The sequence below is a fragment of the Sphaeramia orbicularis genome, chromosome 1, assembly GCF_902148855.1.
Source record: "Sphaeramia orbicularis chromosome 1, fSphaOr1.1, whole genome shotgun sequence".
Classification (NCBI taxonomy): Eukaryota; Metazoa; Chordata; class Actinopteri; order Kurtiformes; family Apogonidae; genus Sphaeramia; species Sphaeramia orbicularis.
Genome location: NC_043957.1, coordinates 32,805,847 through 32,824,830, shown reverse-complemented (window position 1 = coordinate 32,824,830; position 18,984 = coordinate 32,805,847). Strand labels below are relative to the sequence as shown.

General features: G+C 37.7%; 1 protein-coding gene across 2 annotated transcripts; it reads left to right on the top strand.

The window, feature by feature from the left end:
- Positions 1 to 1,869: 1,869 nt before the first annotated feature.
- On the top strand, positions 1,870 to 13,696 carry nansa (N-acetylneuraminic acid synthase a). 2 transcript variants are annotated; one of them, XM_030145206.1, is made up of 7 exons: positions 1,870 to 2,144; positions 5,317 to 5,532; positions 6,138 to 6,237; positions 6,482 to 6,636; positions 7,011 to 7,277; positions 7,432 to 7,605; positions 12,969 to 13,695. In XM_030145206.1, the coding sequence occupies exons 1-7, from the start codon at positions 2,013 to 2,015 to the stop codon at positions 13,002 to 13,004; spliced, it is 1,080 nt and encodes a 359-aa protein (XP_030001066.1). In that variant the 5' UTR covers positions 1,870 to 2,012; the 3' UTR covers positions 13,005 to 13,695. The 2 variants fall into 2 exon arrangements, with proteins under 2 accessions (XP_030001066.1, XP_030001076.1); XM_030145216.1 differs by lacking the exons at positions 1,870 to 2,144; positions 5,317 to 5,532; positions 6,138 to 6,237; ... (1 more) ...; positions 7,011 to 7,277; positions 7,432 to 7,605 and adding exons at positions 9,187 to 9,469; positions 10,684 to 10,899; positions 10,982 to 11,081; positions 11,950 to 12,104; positions 12,394 to 12,660 and having other exon boundaries at positions 12,795 to 13,696.
- Positions 13,697 to 18,984: the final 5,288 nt, after the last annotated feature.

The following is an 18,984-nucleotide window of genomic DNA, read 5'->3' as shown; positions in this document are numbered from 1 at the left end:
GTGTGAAACTGTATTTCTTTTTAGTAAAACTCATCTGTTTAGATTATCTGAAGCCAAAAAGTTAAGAAAATTAATGGAGCAGCTGCTGTGACTGACAGACAATCAGTGTCTGCCATGTTGTTTGTACTTTTCTGGGGTTATGTTGGCGGATATCATTAAATTAGATCACATACTTTTATTCCTTTGAACTGAGTAGTGCACATGAAGGACTGACACCTGAAACACAATGGGGTATGACAGGGAACCTGATGCTGAACCTGAAGATCAGGTTTGGCAAATGCAGTGGAAAATATTGCAACTATGGCAACTACGGTTAGCAATTCCCCTAAAGTCACTAACACTAGACGTCTTCCTTTTGTAACTTTTTTCAGCTTCATCCTCTTCTTCTTCTCTTTATCAACGTAGCTGGATGACCAGTGGGTACATTTTATGGACTCAGGGACCAGTTTCACCCTACCATGTTAACATTACTGGCACCACTCTGGCCCACTTCACACAGACATTAGAATTTCCTGTACATATTGCTGCTATATTGCTGATCCAGCCCTACAGCTCGGCTCACAGCCTGAGGTCCTCAGGGCAACACCTGCTGATGGTCCCCCACACTTGTTTTAGTACATGAGGTGACAGATCTTTTGAAGCTGTTGCACCGCATCTCTGGAATGATTGTCCTTTGTACTTACACGTCATGGACTCTGTTGAGTCTTTTAAAAAATATCTTGAGACACTGCTGTTCAAGCAGGCATTTTAGATCCAATCAGCCTCAGGGCTGTGACAGCTGACTGCACTGAATGTATTTCACTTGTATTTTGTAGTGTAAGGCACTTTGTGACTCCCTGTCTGTGAAAAGCACTCTTTAAATCAAATATACTTACTTATTTTACGTGTTGTGGAACTCTACAGGCTATGGTGTTACAGTATATTTTACCAATGCACACACTTGTTTTTTTTTCCACCAGGAAAACCTGTTCTCATTTTGATTTTCAACATAAGTTCAATATTAACACGTATTGATCGAATGAACTGGTGGAGTAACTGAAAGCAATAAGTATTCATTCAACAGCAGTGTTTTTCCAGTACATTGATTTACACGTGGCAAACTGACTCCTCAGACTATCTCTGTCCTGAGGTCCTATTGTCTAACTGACAACAAATGAAGTGAACTGTGAAGAACAGTATTTCACCCTATGTTGACGGTGTAGTATTACGCAGAAAATGGAAATTCTGAGGGAAAGTTCAAGTGGCTCAAATTTCTCATTGTCTGTAGCCACAGAATAATGAACATTAGTAGACCTGTGTTATGATCTGACTCAATACGTCACAACAAAAAGGGAGACAACACCATGGAGACATTCAAGTAAATACTTTATTGAAGAGATGGTTGTCACACATAGGGCACCACAAACAGTAGAAGGTATCATTGGTTTACAAGTGGATTAATATTTTATACCATAGAATGTAATGTATGAACTGAGGTGTCCAACCGTGGTGTGTGAACTACCATTTTGAGGCCAATTATTGCAATTTGGCAGTCACCATCTCAGAATATTTAGAGCCAGAAGTCACTACATTTGCCTAGAAGACACTGAACCCTTTTATTTCACCTGAAATCTTATTAGAAGAAGCGAAACATTAATGATTGAGCAATCAGATCACTGACTAGGGGTTGCAAATAAAAATTAACGAGACCACAATGAATCCTGGACAAAAAGGTGTTGCTGTGGCTTGGTTTATGCATGTCACAGCTTCTTGTAAAACCTGAATATTTCATTGTCATTCAATGCAGGGGGTGTATTCTGGACAATCCGGTTTCATCTTCAGCCACACCCATGTATTTATAAAACCAACACTGGTACAGGTATTTGTCCTCTTTCTGCCGAACCTGCGCAGGACGTGCATCAGAGTTTACTGTCATTTACAGCCATAACTCAGCACCTCTGTGCCCACGACCACCTCTGACCCAACAAAACATTTGTTTCTTTTTGTGTTTTGTTTCTGTCACTGACATCAAAATGCCTTTAACATTTGAGCTGTGTCCTGGCAGAATGATCGGAGGTTCCCACCCCTGCTTCATCATCGCAGAAATTGGACAAAACCACCAGGGAGACATCGAGATTGCCAAGAAGATGATCAAAATGGCAAAGGTAACAAAACTAGACAGTTCTAAACATTTAATTATGAAGGTTTTATCCAGGCAGTTTTTTTTTGTTTGTTTTTTGAGCAGCCAGGACACACAGAAATTAAGTTTAAACATCTCTTTCAAACATCAATTTTACTGTGAAACTATGGTTGGGGAAAACTAAACTTAAATAGTGTTATATTTTATATTTTACTTTTAATTAGCTGCAAAGATGAAGTTGTGCTTTGCATTTTTTTTTACCTAAAGGGTGATAAATCATGTTGCCCAATATTAAATAACTGAAGCAATTACTGAATAGAATGTGTCTTGTCAGTTCATATAAGGCACATATTAGACACATATATAGTATATGTGTGTTATACACTGTTAGGGTCAAACATTTTGTTATGTTACAGAATGCACAGAGAGGTACATCTATGTTTAAATTTAACTTTTTTTTTCTGACAATGTTTAAAATTGACATCTTGTCAAAATAACCAGTGTCTTCAGATAATGTGTTTTTGATATCACAACACTATTGATTTAACTTCATAAAGGGTTCAGAAATAATTATGCAATAGAATAAATCTGATTCACAATAAAAGCGTCCCTGTTTAGAGCTGCTTGATCTGACAAAAGCATCATTTGAAGGTCTTCTGAGCAAAAACATAATCTGAATCACAATTTTATCATCTTCTTATAAAGTAAAGCCAAATATGTTTTACTCTAGTTTTCTCTAGTTCCTGGTGATTTTTTTTTTTTTTTTTTTTTTTTTTTATCTAAATTTTTTTTAAAGATTTTGTTTTGGACTGAAATTATTCTAATACTACCACTAGCCTCCTTTTCCGTCCATAGATCAGTGTTTCCATCCTTTACCTGGTCCACTTAGTCCCATCAGATCAGAGGTTGACAATCCAACACCTCCTCACACTGGCTTCACTTTCAAACATCTCAGTAAATCAGACTCACTGCATGTTGGAGTCCAGAAGCCGGTTTCTTCTTCATTATTTCCTCAGCAGCAGGAGTTACTCAGACTTTACGCCTGCACTTTGATGCCAACACACACTAAAGTAGTGTTTGTGAACGGGGCGGTACCATTGGGGGAGGGGGGTGGTGTTGGGGTGGGCGTTTGTTTAATACACCTGAACGCCAAAAAACTCCCATGTGATCAAATGAAAACTTGATATTTGGTGCTAAAGTATCCGGTTGCCTTTTCAGTCGACACATGTGAGTAGAGCACACGGTGTCGTTGTCCGTGCTGCCTTCAGGGACACAGCGCGTAATAGGATTATCATTTAGAATTTCACCACAGCTCAGAAAAACCGAAACTTTCCTCCTCGGTATTCCTCATGGAGAACACCGAGAAAGGGGTCTTTTTTAAATGTTTCCCCCCATGATACACTGTGCCATTGCGGTAATTCCAATTTTGCAAGAAGAATGTTCCACTGTCGGACCTCCTGTGAAAGCGTCATACGATTCTATCTGAGCAGGTGAGTCAAAGCCTGGTCCTGAGGGGAGGGAGTTTAGTAAACCTGAACCAGGACACATGCGTTAAACTGAAACTTTAGCATGTTTTAGGCTGCCCTGAATAGAAGGCACTGTAAAAACAAACAAACAAACAAAACACTCACCTCAGGTCCCACCATTTCAACACTACAAACCATGCGAACAATGAAAATAGTTATTTTTAGGCTATTATTTATTTTTATGATTCAGTGCAAGATTGACGAGAAAGGTGCAAGCCATTTTTTATTTTATTTTATTTTATTTTTTACATTTTAATACTATTAAAATAATAATAATAATAATAATAATAATAATAATAATAATAATAATAATAATAACAGGAGCCTATTAGGTTTTTTCCATTGATATATAAATATAATGTAGTTTTACTTTTTGGATGGAGGTGTATTTTAGCAACTAGTATCAACTAGGAACGCTGGAAATGGACCAAACCATATCTGAAATAAGGAGGAGGCAGGAAGGGGTCAGGCTGCATTTTATTCGTTTTTCGCCAAAAACAAAACGAAAAAAACAAAAAAAAACCAAAACAAAACTCTAATTTTCTACTTCTGTCCTGGGCTCCTGTCAGTCATAGACCCTTAGAATCGTAATGTACCTTCTTCACTCACTGTCATTGTATAACGCAATCACAATGAATACATTAGTTATTTAATACATTTGTTACTTACATTAACTTTGGTGTAATTGAAGTTTCCATCAGATAAAGTTACAAACAAATTTAGATCTCTACAGCTTTTTTTTCTTGATATTTCACATATCGTTTTAGTTTCTTGAGTAATAACTGGGAAAACAAACTCATACTCATCTTCCCAACATAGCAAGTTACAGTACAGAGAAAAATACTCATACACCAGTAGGGTGGGGGTAATTCAGGGTTCAGTGTCTTGCCCAAGGACATGCGGACAGTCGGAGGCAGGATTCGAACCACCCACCCACTGAATGACCTACTCTCCCAGCTGGACCCCAGCCCACAGATTGTAGACTGTGTGTTGTGTTCTGTACAGTTCATGTCAACATGGAACATGTGGACCTGCTGGGGTCTAAGTTCTGCATATGATTTTATATTACGAATTAACAAAATAAATGCATTCGTTATCACGAGAAAACGATCTTTGTTATCTCGAGTTATCTTTATTACGAGATAAGGACCATAAAATAATAAATCCACGGCCGTTCTCGGCTTCCGTGTCCGTGGCTCAGCCCACATCTGATCCGGACCATTGCGCCTGCAGATCCTGCTCAACAGGAGCCTGTAAGTGTGGGCCTGTCTGTGGGGATTGTGAGCCTTATTTTGTTTTTTGAATAATTTTTTGTTTATGTATTTATTTTTTATGGGGATACATTGGATAGGAGGGCGTTTGTCCCACACAGCCCTCTCAGGTATTGCAGTAAACAGACTGACATAAACTCACCTGCTCCTACAACACATTAAACGGGACAGTTACAGTGAATGTTAGCTGAGCTGGGAACTTTTCATCTTTTTTTTTTTTTTTTTTTTTTTTTTTTTTTTACATTCTTCTTTCCTTCCTTCCTTTTTTTTTAAAATGACACAATCTGTACAGTCCCTCTGAAAAGTCTCCCCTACACTCCTGGAGCACAAACACAGACAGTTCTGTTTTGTTTGATGGTACTTCTTGATCCCAGTTCATTGAATCACTTCACTTCCACAGGACTGTGGAGCTGATTGTGCCAAATTCCAGAAAAGTGAATTAGAGTGCAAGTTCAACAAGAAAGCCTTGGAGCGTCCTTATAACTCCAAACACTCCTGGGGTAAAACTTACGGTGAACACAAGCGCCATCTGGAGTTCAGCCATGAGCAGTACAGGGAACTGCAGAGATATGCCACAGAGGTGGGGATCTTCCTCACCGCCTCAGGAATGGATGAGGTGAGATGATAAAGGATATTGTCTGGACACTTTTATGACATTAACCCAAAGAGACCCAAACCATCAACAGATATAAACTGTTTAATACCTGTTGATCCACTAATCCTATCAATACATGTAAATAATTGGTGTAAAATACAGTTTATCATCTTTTCATGGTCATCAGATATGACCCATTTGGACGTTCAGAGGCTCTGCAGTGAATGTGGAAACACTGTCATCTTCTACAACATTAATTCACCAGTAAAACTCATAGAGTTGGATCAAAGACAGTGGATGGAGACACTTGTTTTTACATTCAGTTAGCAGTATCTTTGCTGAAAAAGCCACATTTTCTTCATTTTTTCTCTGTTTTGATAGAATTAACTTTGAATTTACTCTGAGTTTTCATGAACATCTACATGATCTGTGAATTAAATATAGGAAAATACATGATTTACACCAAAAAATGCAAAATACAGATAATGTATATATAAAATTGGTGATATATCAGTTAAGAAAGGTAGAAATAGAGAAAAAAAATTTTGGGGACTGCCACAAAAATAGCACTGGGTCTTTATGGGTTAAAATGAACAGAAAATGATCAACTTTCCTGTTTTTTTTAGATGGCAGTGGAGTTCCTCCATGAGTTGAATGTGCCTTTCCTTAAAGTGGCATCTCTAGACGCAAACAACTTCCCATATCTAGAGAAAGCTGCCAAAAAAGGTAAGAATCAATGTAGAATTATGGCTCAAGCACTAACCTGATTCATTGTATGCATTTAATGTGGGAGGAAAAACTGTTCAAAGGCTGTTTTTGGACCAACGTGAAACTGTATTATCAAAATTTCCAAACCAAACCAAACACAAGTCAAATAATTTGAGCCTAAATGTATTTTTTTCTGGCCTGTGATATTGTTTGGTAACTTTTCTCACATTACTCTGGATTTATTCTGGAAATATTATGTCAGGACGTCCCATGGTGGTGTCTAGTGGGATGCAGTCCATGGAGACGATGCGTAAAGTCTACCAGACTATTAAACAGCACAATCAGAACTTCACCATCCTGCAGTGCACCAGTGCCTACCCTCTAGACGCCGAAGACGTCAACCTCAGAGTGATCACAGTAAGAAAGAATAGAACAAACTGCTTTTACACCAACATGTTAGCATACAACTACATAAAAACATTTAAAATGCATCTCATTTCAGTTTTCAAAGATTAAAAGTAATGATTTAAGATGGCATTTGCAGATATTTATGGTGTTTTTAAATGAGCTGAGCTTTGATCAAAGTTTAGTATTCCTGGAGAAATGAGAAGAGATTTATTTTGTCTTGACACACTATTTTTTTAATATAAGAACTGCTTCTGAACTTCAAGAATTTATCCACGCCATAATTGTCAATATAAGAAAAGAGAAAGCACCTAGGGAAAAACTGAATTATTAAATTATCCAAAACATTGCACTTTTCACCAGTCACACCCTCTTGTACCCTGCAGGAATACCAGAAGGAGTTTCCAGATATTCCTATCGGTTATTCTGGCCATGAAACCGGTATCTACATTTCAGTGGCGGCCGTAGCTATGGGTGCAAAGGTCGTTGAGCGCCATGTGACTTTGGACAAAACATGGAAAGGAAATGACCACTCAGCCTCACTGGAGCCCGCTGAGCTGGCTGAGCTGGTCCGGTCCATCCGACTGGTAGAGACAGCGATGGGGACCGGCATTAAACAGATGTTACCCTGTGAGATACCATGTCATGCCAAGGTGAGATATTCAGTTTCCACAGAAATTAGAGAAACACACATGAAAGACAGAATTCATCTTCTTGTGTCATCAGAAATCCAGACTTAAAATGTTTTCCAGTCTGTTTTCATCATTCTCTGTGTGATGTCTCACTGCCCTTGTTCTTTTATTCCAGCTTGGTAAATCAGTGGTGGCCAAGGTAAAGATCCCCAAAGGAACTGTTCTGACTCTGGACATGCTGACAGTGAAGGCAGCTGAACCCATGGGTGTCCGAGCCGAGGACCTCTTCCAGCTGGTTGGAAAGTCTGTGAAAGAGGACATAGATGAGGATGAGAGCGTTGTGCCAGAGGTAGTGGAAGGGTTGAAAGTGTGAAACGCATTCAATTTAGGGGAAAAGCTCAACTGAGTCCTCTGGGAGTGATTTGTAAGACGCTAAAGTTTTTTTTATTCTCTTTGAAGACATGGATGGAAAATGATTAGTTAATTTAAAGTGATAATGTCACTTTTATATACAATATTTTATGACATTTTTTGCAGAACAGCAGCATTTTGACAAATAGACGCATTAAGAGACCCAGCATGAAAAAAACAACATTGTGTTTCTGCATTCTGAAAGTCAGTGGGATGTCTAAAAGTCAGTGGGATTTGGCTTATAAAATGGAACCAAAATCTGTTAAACCACAATATGGTTCTCAAGCAGCGTTCTTGCAGTCTTTGTTTTACTGGGCCAGTGGAGCCAGATTCACAACTCTAGATCCAGATCATGTGTCTTGCGTCGTCTCCTGGGACCCTTACAGTTATCATCCAGTTACATTCCCGAGTCACTGTGGCATCCAAACTGGACTAGCTCCATCCTTAACCCATTCAGGATGAAGGATGTTCACATAAATGTTGACAGAGAGTATCTGCTGAGGTCTGTTAAAGTCTCTGAATAAAATATTGCCAAAATTTTATTTGATACGGTGTTTTCTTGACAACATTATTGGGTAGCTCATGCAACTTTGTATTCATTCATGGCTTGTTCATTATATATAACAGTAATTGACAGTTGTAGGTTTAAAGTTTGATGGATCACTTCTGTGAGATGATTGATTATATGTTTGTGTATATGTCAAAACTAAATAATTCGAGAGATCCTGTCGCAGTGGATAAAATCAGTCATTTGGGTCAGAATGAGTCTTCACTAGATTCTCTGTAATCCCCACCTGCAGCTAAACATATTTGATGACGCATGTATTAATGTGGCATATAATGTTAAAACTCTTTCAATAGTCAAAGTTAGAATGGGCACACTCCCATCCGGGACACATGTTATCTTCTACATGCAATTTTGTAAGTGCAAAATAGTACAAATTTTGTTGCTGCTTTAACAGCATTATTCCAGTCCATCCTTCATACTGCAGTGGGGATTCTCATTTAAAAACAAGTAGTAAAAAGTAACCAGTTTGCTGGTAATTACAATTAATATGCCTACTATTGAGGAAAAAAAATCATTAATAATCAGAATATCTCTGCATGTAGAGCACAAATCAGCCAAGCTTTATCAGTAAGAAGACTCTCAAGCTATAATATCCCTGCAATGGAAATAAAGTGTGGAGTAAGAATTGAAACTCATGGTATGGTTTAGTTCTATTTCAACTTCTTTGTCTGTGGGTTTTGGAAATTGCTTCACTATCTCATGGGAAAAATAAAGTATAAAAAAGAAAAAACGGTATTTGTTGGTGTCTGTATGTCCATAATCCCAAAGGTTTATTTATTTATTTATTTATTTATTTATGTTTTTGAGAACAGTACAGATAAATAAAAAAACAAACATTAAGTCTTAGGTTCAAGGGACATTATTTGAATCATTTTATTTAACTTGTTACGCTTTAATTTCTTTTTAGGCAAAACCGGAAGTACGTAACAGTACAGACGCGGAAGTAGAGGAAAGTAGAATCACACTTCCGGGACGTGCAGCTGGTAGTACTGCTCCTTTGACATTTTCATTTACCATTCAACACCGCTGTGCCCACGTCCGCCTTTTATCTACCGAATTTTTTTTTTTCTCTTTTTGGGTCGTTTCCTTCACTGACATCAAAATGCCTTTAAAGTTTGAGCTGTGTCCTGGCAGAATGATCGGAGGTTCCAACCCTTGCTTCATCATCGCAGAAATTGGACAAAACCACCAGGGAGACATCGAGATTGCCAAGAAGATGATCAAAACGGCAAAAGTAATTAAACAACAGGGGAGAAAACGGTTATTTAAGGGGGCTTTATCCGAGTTCTAAGACACATATGAAAAGTACTCAGGACTAAACTTAGTGTTACATTTTAAACAGTAACAGCAGCAAACATTAAGTTGTGCCCTGCAGGAGGGAATTAATCATTTTACCTAGTGTTAAAGTACCACGTGACTGATGAATAGTTTGACCAAAACAAAAAAATACCACAGGGTTTACTGTTTTTGTGTATGGCTATGGATAAATTAAACCTTTTTATTTATGCAAAGAAAGAAAGAGAACAGTTTTCAGATTCTGGGAGTAGAATATAATACAATTCCATTATTGTCATAGTACAGTGTAACACAATGACATTTGGAAGCAAGTCTACATGGTAAGAAGTAGGAAAAGATGTGAACAGAAAATATTTGACATAAATATTAAGAAGTATTATACAAAATGGACTCAATATACAAAATAACAAATGAATAATGCAGAGAAAACAAGATCTTATTCATTGTTTAACATAATATTATTGATTTAGCTTTTTTCAAGAGTTGAGAAATCATTATTCATTGAACTAACCGTGATTTGAGATTAGTACCTTTCCTGTGTCTTGGTATGCTCGTACAGTCTGCTGGTGTTTTATGCCACTCCAAAAAAAACAAAACAAAACATGCAAGCAGCTCAGTTTTTTTGATGGCTTATAGCTATTCATTTTACACTTGTAGAGGTTTTAGTGGGAACCGGTTTGCAAATGTGGACCCATCTTTTAATTTTTCCCAGAGTTTAGGTGTTTATGTGCCAGCATGGAGAGGCCCAAGGGAACATAGAATGAACTCTGGATTTGATGCCAAATTGAAGTTAACCTGAGTAAGACAAGGAACATGTCTTTTATTTTAGGAATAAGTAGGAAACGACCTTTGAATGCTCTTTATTAACATCTCTTAGTGCAGCATCCTCTTGTTGAACTGGTTATTCAACCGAATCAAACATGAAGATTTGTTTTGTGCTTTGGGTGTAGCCATCATTTACATGAGTCCCTCCTTTATTCTAACAATGGTTGGAAATTAATTGCTTTCAATCATTTTACTGAACAGGCTGGAGCATCTTCAAAGCCAGAGAAATATTTATCATTCAATTTATGATAAAGTTTATGTAGCAAGGGACTGTCTTTTGCAAAACATCCTAGTTCACTGAATCACTTAATCACTTCACTTCCACAGGACTGTGGTGCTGATTGTGCCAAATTCCAGAAGAGTGAGTTAGAACACAAGTTTAACAAAAAAGCCTTGGAGCGTCCTTATACCTCTAAACACTCCTGGGGTAAAACTTACGGTGAACACAAGCGCCATCTGGAGTTCAGCCATGAGCAGTACAGGGAACTGCAGAAATATGCTGAAGAGGTGGGGATCTTCTTCACCGCTTCAGGAATGGATGAGGTGAGATAATATTAGATATTATAAGGGCAGTTTTATGATACTGAAATAAAAAGAGATGACTCAACTTTCCTTTTTCTTTTAGATGGCAGTGGAGTTCCTACATGAGCTGAACGTGCCTTTCTTTAAAGTAGGCTCTGGAGACACAAACAACTTCCCCTATCTGGAGAAGACCGCCAAAAAAGGTGAGAGATAAATTTTATTCATGGAATTATGTTTCAAGTTTACAAGTTACAAGAATTTCCAAAGAATTCTTGAATGTCAAAGTGAAAACAAATTTCTACAAAGTAATGACAATTACTTTAAAAAAGTGTGATGTAAAATAAGTGATTTCTTAAATATGCATCTCCCCTAGTGAAATGGAGATAAGCTGAGTGCAGTGAATGTGTCTAAAGTGACTGTAGTATAAAGACACCTGTGTCTGGAAGGTTCAGTAACCTGTTAATCACAGCTACAGGTACACCATTAGAACAAAAGAACACTCCAAGCTGCCCTCGGAAAAGGTTATTAAAAAGTGTTAGTCAGGGGTTGGATACAAAAAATCCCAAACACTCATCACCTCTTGGAATTCAGTTCATTCCATCATCAAAAAACAGAAGGAATATATGGTGTAAATCTGCCTAGTGCAGGCTGTCCTCACAAACCAAGTGACTGTGAAGAAGGAGACTAGTGAGGGAAGCCACCAAGACCCTATGACCACTGTGAGATGGGAGAAACAGTGCAGACAACAAGTGTTGCCAAGGTTCTTCACCAGTCAAAGCGCTATGGGAGAGTGGCAAAGAGGAAGACACTCAACTAGAAAGATTAACTACAGCTGTCTAAAGGTGTATCTACTAAATACTGACTTGAACGGGTTGAATATTTATACAGTCACTTAATTTACGCGATAATTTTTTTCTTTGATTCACATACTTTGCAGAAATTTGTTTTCACTTTGACATCAAAGTGTTTTTTGTAATTTCTTGTCAAAAGCCAAACTATTACTGACCATTACTTCAATTATCAAAAGTATCCTCACATCACTCTGGATTTATTCTGGAAATATTATGTCAGGACGTCCCATGGTGGTGTCTAGTGGGATGCAGTCCATGGAGACGATGCGTCGAGTTTACCAGACTGTGAAAGAGCACAATCAGAACTTCGCCATCCTACAGTGCACCAGTGCCTACCCTCTAGAAGCTGAAGATGTCAACCTCAGAGTGATCGCAGTAAGAAAGAATAGAACAAACTGCTTTTACACCAACATGTTAGCATACAGCTACATAAATATAGTAGTGATTACGCTGTTTTTAATTGAAACCATTGGTTAGTTTTTCAGTTAACAAAGCTGAATCTATAGAGTTTCTGGCATTGCTTTTATTTTGTTTTGACATCGTAGTTTATTTTAGCCTGCTTCTTAAGACCAGATTTTAACTTGAAAAATTTCACACTAAGGAGTGAAATAATTACACACACTACACTTTCCTTTCACCAGTCACACCCTCTTGTACCCTGCAGGAATACCAGAAGGAGTTTCCAGATATTCCCATCGGTTATTCTGGCCATGAATCCGGTATCAGCATTTCAGTGGCTGCCGTAGCTTTGGGAGCAAAGGTCATTGAGCGCCATGTGACTTTGGACAAAACGTGGAAAGGGAGTGACCACGAGGCTTCGCTGGAGCCTGCTGAGCTGGCCGAGCTCGTCCGGTCCATCCGACTGGTAGAGAGAGCGATGGGAACGGGCATTAAACAGATGTTACCCTGTGAGAAGCCATGTCATGACAAGGTGAGACAGATGAAAACACATGAAAGATCAAATTTGTCTTTGTTGGTCATGAACAATTCAGACTGACAATGTTTTCCAGTCTGTTTTCATCATTCTCTGTGTGATGTCTCACTGCCCTTGTTGTTTTATTCCAGCTTGGTAAATCAGTGGTGGCCAAGGTAAAGATCCCCAAAGGAACTGTTCTGACTCTGGACATGCTGACAGTGAAGGTGGCTGAACCCATGGGTGTCCGAGCCGAGGACATCTTCCAGCTGGTTGGAAAGTCCGTGACAGACGACATAGATGAGGATGAGAGTGTTGTGCCAGAGGTAGTGGATAGTTATGGCAAGAAGGCAAAGTGTTGATGATGGAGAGAGTTTGGAAAATAGTGGAAAAAATGCATTTAATTTAGGGAGACCTTATCATATTTGTCTGGGGGTGATTAAGAAGGAGGTAAAGTTGACACATGCAGGAACACTTTGGATGTTTGCATTCTTTCTGAAGCCATGGATGGAGACAATTGGACAGTGTGTTGAGTTTGCATATGATCACAGTGATCACAGGACTTGCTTCCTCCTTTTTCCTTACTTTGCCTTTAGAGCATTTAGAGTTTGATGAAAAGCGCCTTAATGCACATTTTTACACATACTTTGACAGTGTTTCTACAAATGAGTCACATTTGTCCCAAAGTTAGTGCCATTTTAATTGTCAACTGAAATCACAATTCCTCTTTTCATACAAGGTGCAGAGTTTGTCCTTGTACTGGACCAGTGGACCACTGGACCACAACTCTAGTTACAGCTGATGTGTCTTTCTTTTGTCTTTTTCATTTACACTGTGGATTGCACACAGGTAAAAATAGTCTCCACCCTTACAGTTACCGGTTAATGATGTTACTGAGTGATCTTGGCATTGTCATAAACTTGATTCCCTCCGTCTATAATCCATTCAAAGTGAAGGATGTTTACATGTACTTATCAATGTTACAATGGCAAGTTGTTGAGAGTATGATCGATCGAGTACGATCAAGCTTCCAAATAAAATGTTACCAAAATTCCATTTGACATTTGTCTTTACTCGACTGCTGTAAAGCTCAGCCCATGTCACTTTATATTCATTCTTAGAAGTGTTCTTCTTGTTATCACAGGCTTATGTATAATATAAATAATAGTAATACAGTAATAGTATACATAAAAGTAATAACAATAATAGTAATCAACAACTGTGTAGTGACTGGCAGACCTCATTTTAGACAAACTTGAGTGATAACATACACTACCAATCAAAAGTTTTGACACACCTCATTTAAATGACATGAGATGGACTGTAGATGGCCAACAAGTGCTCAGCATCACTGGGAACTCCTTCAAGACTTGGAAAACATTTCAGGTGACTACCTCATGAAGCTCATTGAGAGAATCCCAAGAATGTGCAAAGCAGTAATAAAAGCAAAATGTGGCTATTTTGAATCTAAAATATAACATGTTTTGAGTTACACTTCTTTCAAACTACATAATTCCATATGTGTTCATTCATAGTTTTGATGCCTTCAGTGAGAGTCTTCAATGCAAATAGTCATGAAAATAAAGAAAAACCAGGTGTGTCCAAACTTTTGACTGGTAGTGTATACGTTAATAGGGATTTAAAATGTGGCCTCTAGATGTTAAAAGTTCATAATTTATGGTGAAATCCTTTCACTATGCAAATGTGTGTGTGTGTGTGTGTGTGTGTGTTTTTGTTGATTTTCTTTGATCACCACCTGCAGCCAGAGAAACAGGTCTTTTGTTGTATGTAATGTTAAAACAAGTAAAGATTAGAAACCTACTTAGCACTAAAATAAGCATAAAATGGGTCTCAACTTTAACATTTAACAAAATACATAAGGAATTTGTAAAATTATTGGAAAAAGTGAACACTGGTGCATCAGTCTTTAAGTTGCTAAACACAGGTTGTTAATGATGTGAGTTCACCTCATTGCCAGAAAAGTAAATTGAAGATTAGACATGTTTTGGACTCTATTTAGTATAGTGTTTGTTGTTGAAACCACTAGATGGAGCTGTTTGCCTGTTGCCCTTTATAGGAGTGGTAGGCTGGATCAACAGAGCTTATAAAAAGTTTTCACCCCTTTGGATGCTTTTTTATGAGTGAAATCACGACCTATTCAATTTGTAGTTTTTATTGAAAATTTACAAGAAATACTGCTAATCAGTGTCAATCATTTAAAAATACAAGATATAAAATAAGTGAGTACATGAACGTTCCCTTGAAAGCGGCTTGGCTGATTCAACAGATACAGTCAGCTGGTGCTGCTAGTCTTACAGCTAGTAAAATAGAGATTACCTGAGTGTAGTTGATGTGTCTCAAGTGACTATAATATGTAGAGACACCTCTGTCTGAAGGTAAAGGAACTGGTTGATTGTTATTCCTGTGTACAAGTGCACCATGACGACAAAAGATGACCCCAAGCAGCTCTGAGAAAAGGCTTTTGACAAGTGTAACTCAGTGGATGGATACAAAACAGACAAGTCACTGAACATCCCCTGGAGTCCAGTTAAACCCAGGGCAACCAGAGGAGGGTTCTCTGGTCTGGTGAGACCAAAGTGGAACTTTTTGGACGTGAGAGTAGTTGCAATGTTTAAGCACCAAACTCTGCACATCACCATAAACACACGTCACATCCCTACTGTGAAGCATGGTGGTGGCTGCATCATACACTGGGGATGCTTTCAGCAGAAGCCCCTGGAAGGTAAAATGAATGCAGCAAGATGCAAGGAAATCCTGGAACATAATTAGATTCAGTCTGCAGGAGAACAATGACCTGGGAGAAGATTTATTTTTCCAGCAAAGCAATGACGTGAAGTATACAGTAAAAGCTGCACAGAAATGGTTAAAAGACAACCTGGTGAATATTCTGGAGAAACTGATTTAGAATTTGTGTCTGCTATTGAAAAAGGTTGTTCATGTCACATCCTTGTGAAATCTGTCAAAGCCTGAGCAGTTTTCCAAAGAAGAATGGAGTAAAATTGCAGTGTCCAGTATATATTTTTGATTCACTGATATTATTTTGCAGAAGTTTGTTTTTTACATTTTCACAAAAAAGCCAAATTACACAGACACTGACTTTATTTATGAAAGCAATAAAAGTTGGAAACATCCAAAGGGGTGAAAAGATTATTACAGATACGTTATAGGTTATAGATACAAGGTTTTCATTCAGTCTCCGACCATTTCAGACAGTTAAAGGTGGGAAAAAGTCATTAAGTTTTCCAATAAGTATTGTGGTTGACTGTCATAATAAAAGTAGAAATTTAAGAATCTTCATGATTTTCTTATTATATATATTGCTATTTTATTTGTCTATTTTCGAGCAATAAGTGTCTGTAGTGACAACTGAAAGAAGTCTTTGAACTCTGATGATGTGTTTTTGCTCATGCTCCTATGGAAGCCTCTGTTTGCTCCAGAGCCAGTGGACTCACACTAATCCTCCTTTCTGTACCTGAAGATCAGGGGATCAAGACTATATGTTTACCATCTAGCTCTGCTTTTAGTTTAAAACACTAACAGCAAGATGCTTGTAGAAAGTTGAACTGAGAGTGTACTGCAGACATTTAAATAAAAAAAAAAAAATTTTAAGTGACTGCATTAAGTCATCACTGAAAAATCTTAGAAACAAAAGTTGAATTCTATTCTATTCTATTCTATTCTATTCTATTCTATTCTATTCTACTCCATTTGCAGACTCATTATATTGATCTCACGGATGACCTGAGCTTCTCTGACTCATACATAACACACAAAACTAAGCAGCTATTTCAAGCAGGAGCTTTAGTCAGTAAGCTGCTGCTGATCCCGGCGTCACAGAACAACATGAATTTCAGTTCCTTCTCACTTTCAGGCCTATGGAAGACAATAAGTCACAGACATTTCTATCATACTGACATATTGATACAACAAGAAACGCGAACCGTAAATGAATTCAAACTGTAAAGTAATGAACTGTAATGATGAACTGTGCCATGTTCTGATGACGTTATCAAATTATAGATGGCATGAGCTGAAATAATAATACAGTGCTTCATTCCCTAATATGTCTTAACTAATAAAATAAATTCATGAACACATTTTCTATTACTGTTATTATCTCACCTCATCCATTATTACAAGAGACTTAGTTTTATTTTGAGATCTGTAAATGATGTACCTCTGCCTACTGAGAAGCAGGTTCAGGTTAGCTTGGTTAGTTATGCAACAAGTTTAGCCTTTACATAGCATCTATAGCACCCATAGCTAGGTCAAACAGCTCTCACCAACTGGTCTCACCACCACTATGGTCACCCCAGGTCATGACATTGGCTCATAGATATATGCTAAGGAAATGTATAGAGTGCCTACAACCCTTATTAGAATTTCCAACCATGCAGCGCAGTATTATATAGTACTGTTTTAATTTTAAATGCATGGGGTTGTAGTTAAAAAAATTACAAATATACGTGAACATATAACCTCCTGAGGCCCAGCAATGCATTTCTGTTCTCTGTAGCGGACAAGAGTTTCACAGCTTTACTTAAAAAAAAAAAAAAAAAGTCCAGTGAAAATGACATTATATTAAAAAAATTAAAAAAGTAATCTGAAGAAACTGTTGTATCATGCTGTTTCCAATTAAGGTAATTCCTTAATGGCAAAAATGTTTACTTACTGGGTCTCAGGAGGATAAAGACACATATGGACACTCTCATAGATGATAGATGGTAATGCATCCTGTTGAAAATGTCCTTAAAAAAATGTACGGTGTCTAAATAAACAAACAACATCAAACAAGATTTGGAACCATAGTGTCCACATCCATTAGTCAGTAAAATGATTTAAAGTTGTGTTTTTTCATTAGGATATATCCTGTTGAGACACATCCTGTTTTTCAGAGGAGATGGAGCTTTAAGTGGTCATTGAAGATACAATGATCAAGAGAAATGTTTTGCCTGTGAGGGATGTTATCAGTTCATTAACTCTGCTTTTGTTTAGTTGGATAAGTAAAAGGTGTGAAATGAGAGATACTCTTGTTGGGTTATGTCTCTGCAGGGATTTGTGACTTAAAAATGAACAGAAAGTAAATGTCACTTTTACATCACAGTTTTTCCTGCATTTCAACATCTTCTTCTGATACTGAGTGCATTAATTTACATAAAGCATCAGTAGTAGGGGTTTATTGAACAGAAACTGTAATTTACTCCTTATTTTTTCTTTATTTTTTCCTGTCTGCAAGGTGGGATTGTTTGACTTAATTTGAATGGTGTATCTCTCTTTCACACACACTGCATATATAGGCAATGAGGAATGCTGTGTTAAAGACGTACTGCTTAACAGAACAGGTTAAATTGTCTGAACTCACCTTCAGGTAGCTAATGAAGCTTACAGTTCTCACGTGTAAAGCTTGACCAGGCTTTAATATTGCACACGCATGCACACAGTAGAAACCTTCCCAGTCCAAAAGGTAATATTCATGTTTTTCGATGTGACAGTAAAACATTTCTGCATATTTGTGATAAATCCTTGGGTTAATATCAAAATGTTAAGTGAAGGTTAACATACAGTATGTGATACACGGTGAGCCAGCTTTTTGGAGACTCATTCTCTGACTTGTCTAGTTCTTTACTCAAGAGCAGGTGTTGCACCCAAAGCTGGTTACAGATGCATGGAAACTGATACTGGCAACTTTCCCCAACCTGCTATTTTTATTTCTAAAGGTATATCCTCCTGAGATCCAGCAATGCATTGTTGTCCTCTACAGGTGACAAGAGATTGATACTGTCCATTGCAAAGGACATCCTATCATTGCATCATTCTGTTTCCAATCAATTGTCTAATGTAAAGAAGCCAAAATTTTTACTTTCGTCAGTCTCAGGAGGATATGAAGATGCTGAGGTTTAGGCAAAATACTCTAGCTCAGGGGTCTCAAACATGCGGCCCGGGGGCCAAATGCGGCCCGCCAAAGGTTCCAGTCCGGCCCGTGGGATGAATTTACAAAGCGCAAAAATTCCACAGTCAAGGCTGTGGAACTCATTTTAGTTCAGGTTCCACACACAGACCAATATGATCTACAGTACAATAATAACAGCATAATAACCTACAAAAAATGATGACTCCATATTTTCTTCTTGCTTTGATGTGAGAAAAATAATCTTACATTTTGCCTATAAATAATGCAAACTTCAATTTTTTGTCATTGTTTTAGTGCAAAAAATAACATGAAATTATGGAAATATTTCCATTTACAAACTATCCTGTAACAGTAAAATGTCAATAACCTGAACAAATATGAACAACTTGAAATGTCTAAAGAAAATTAAG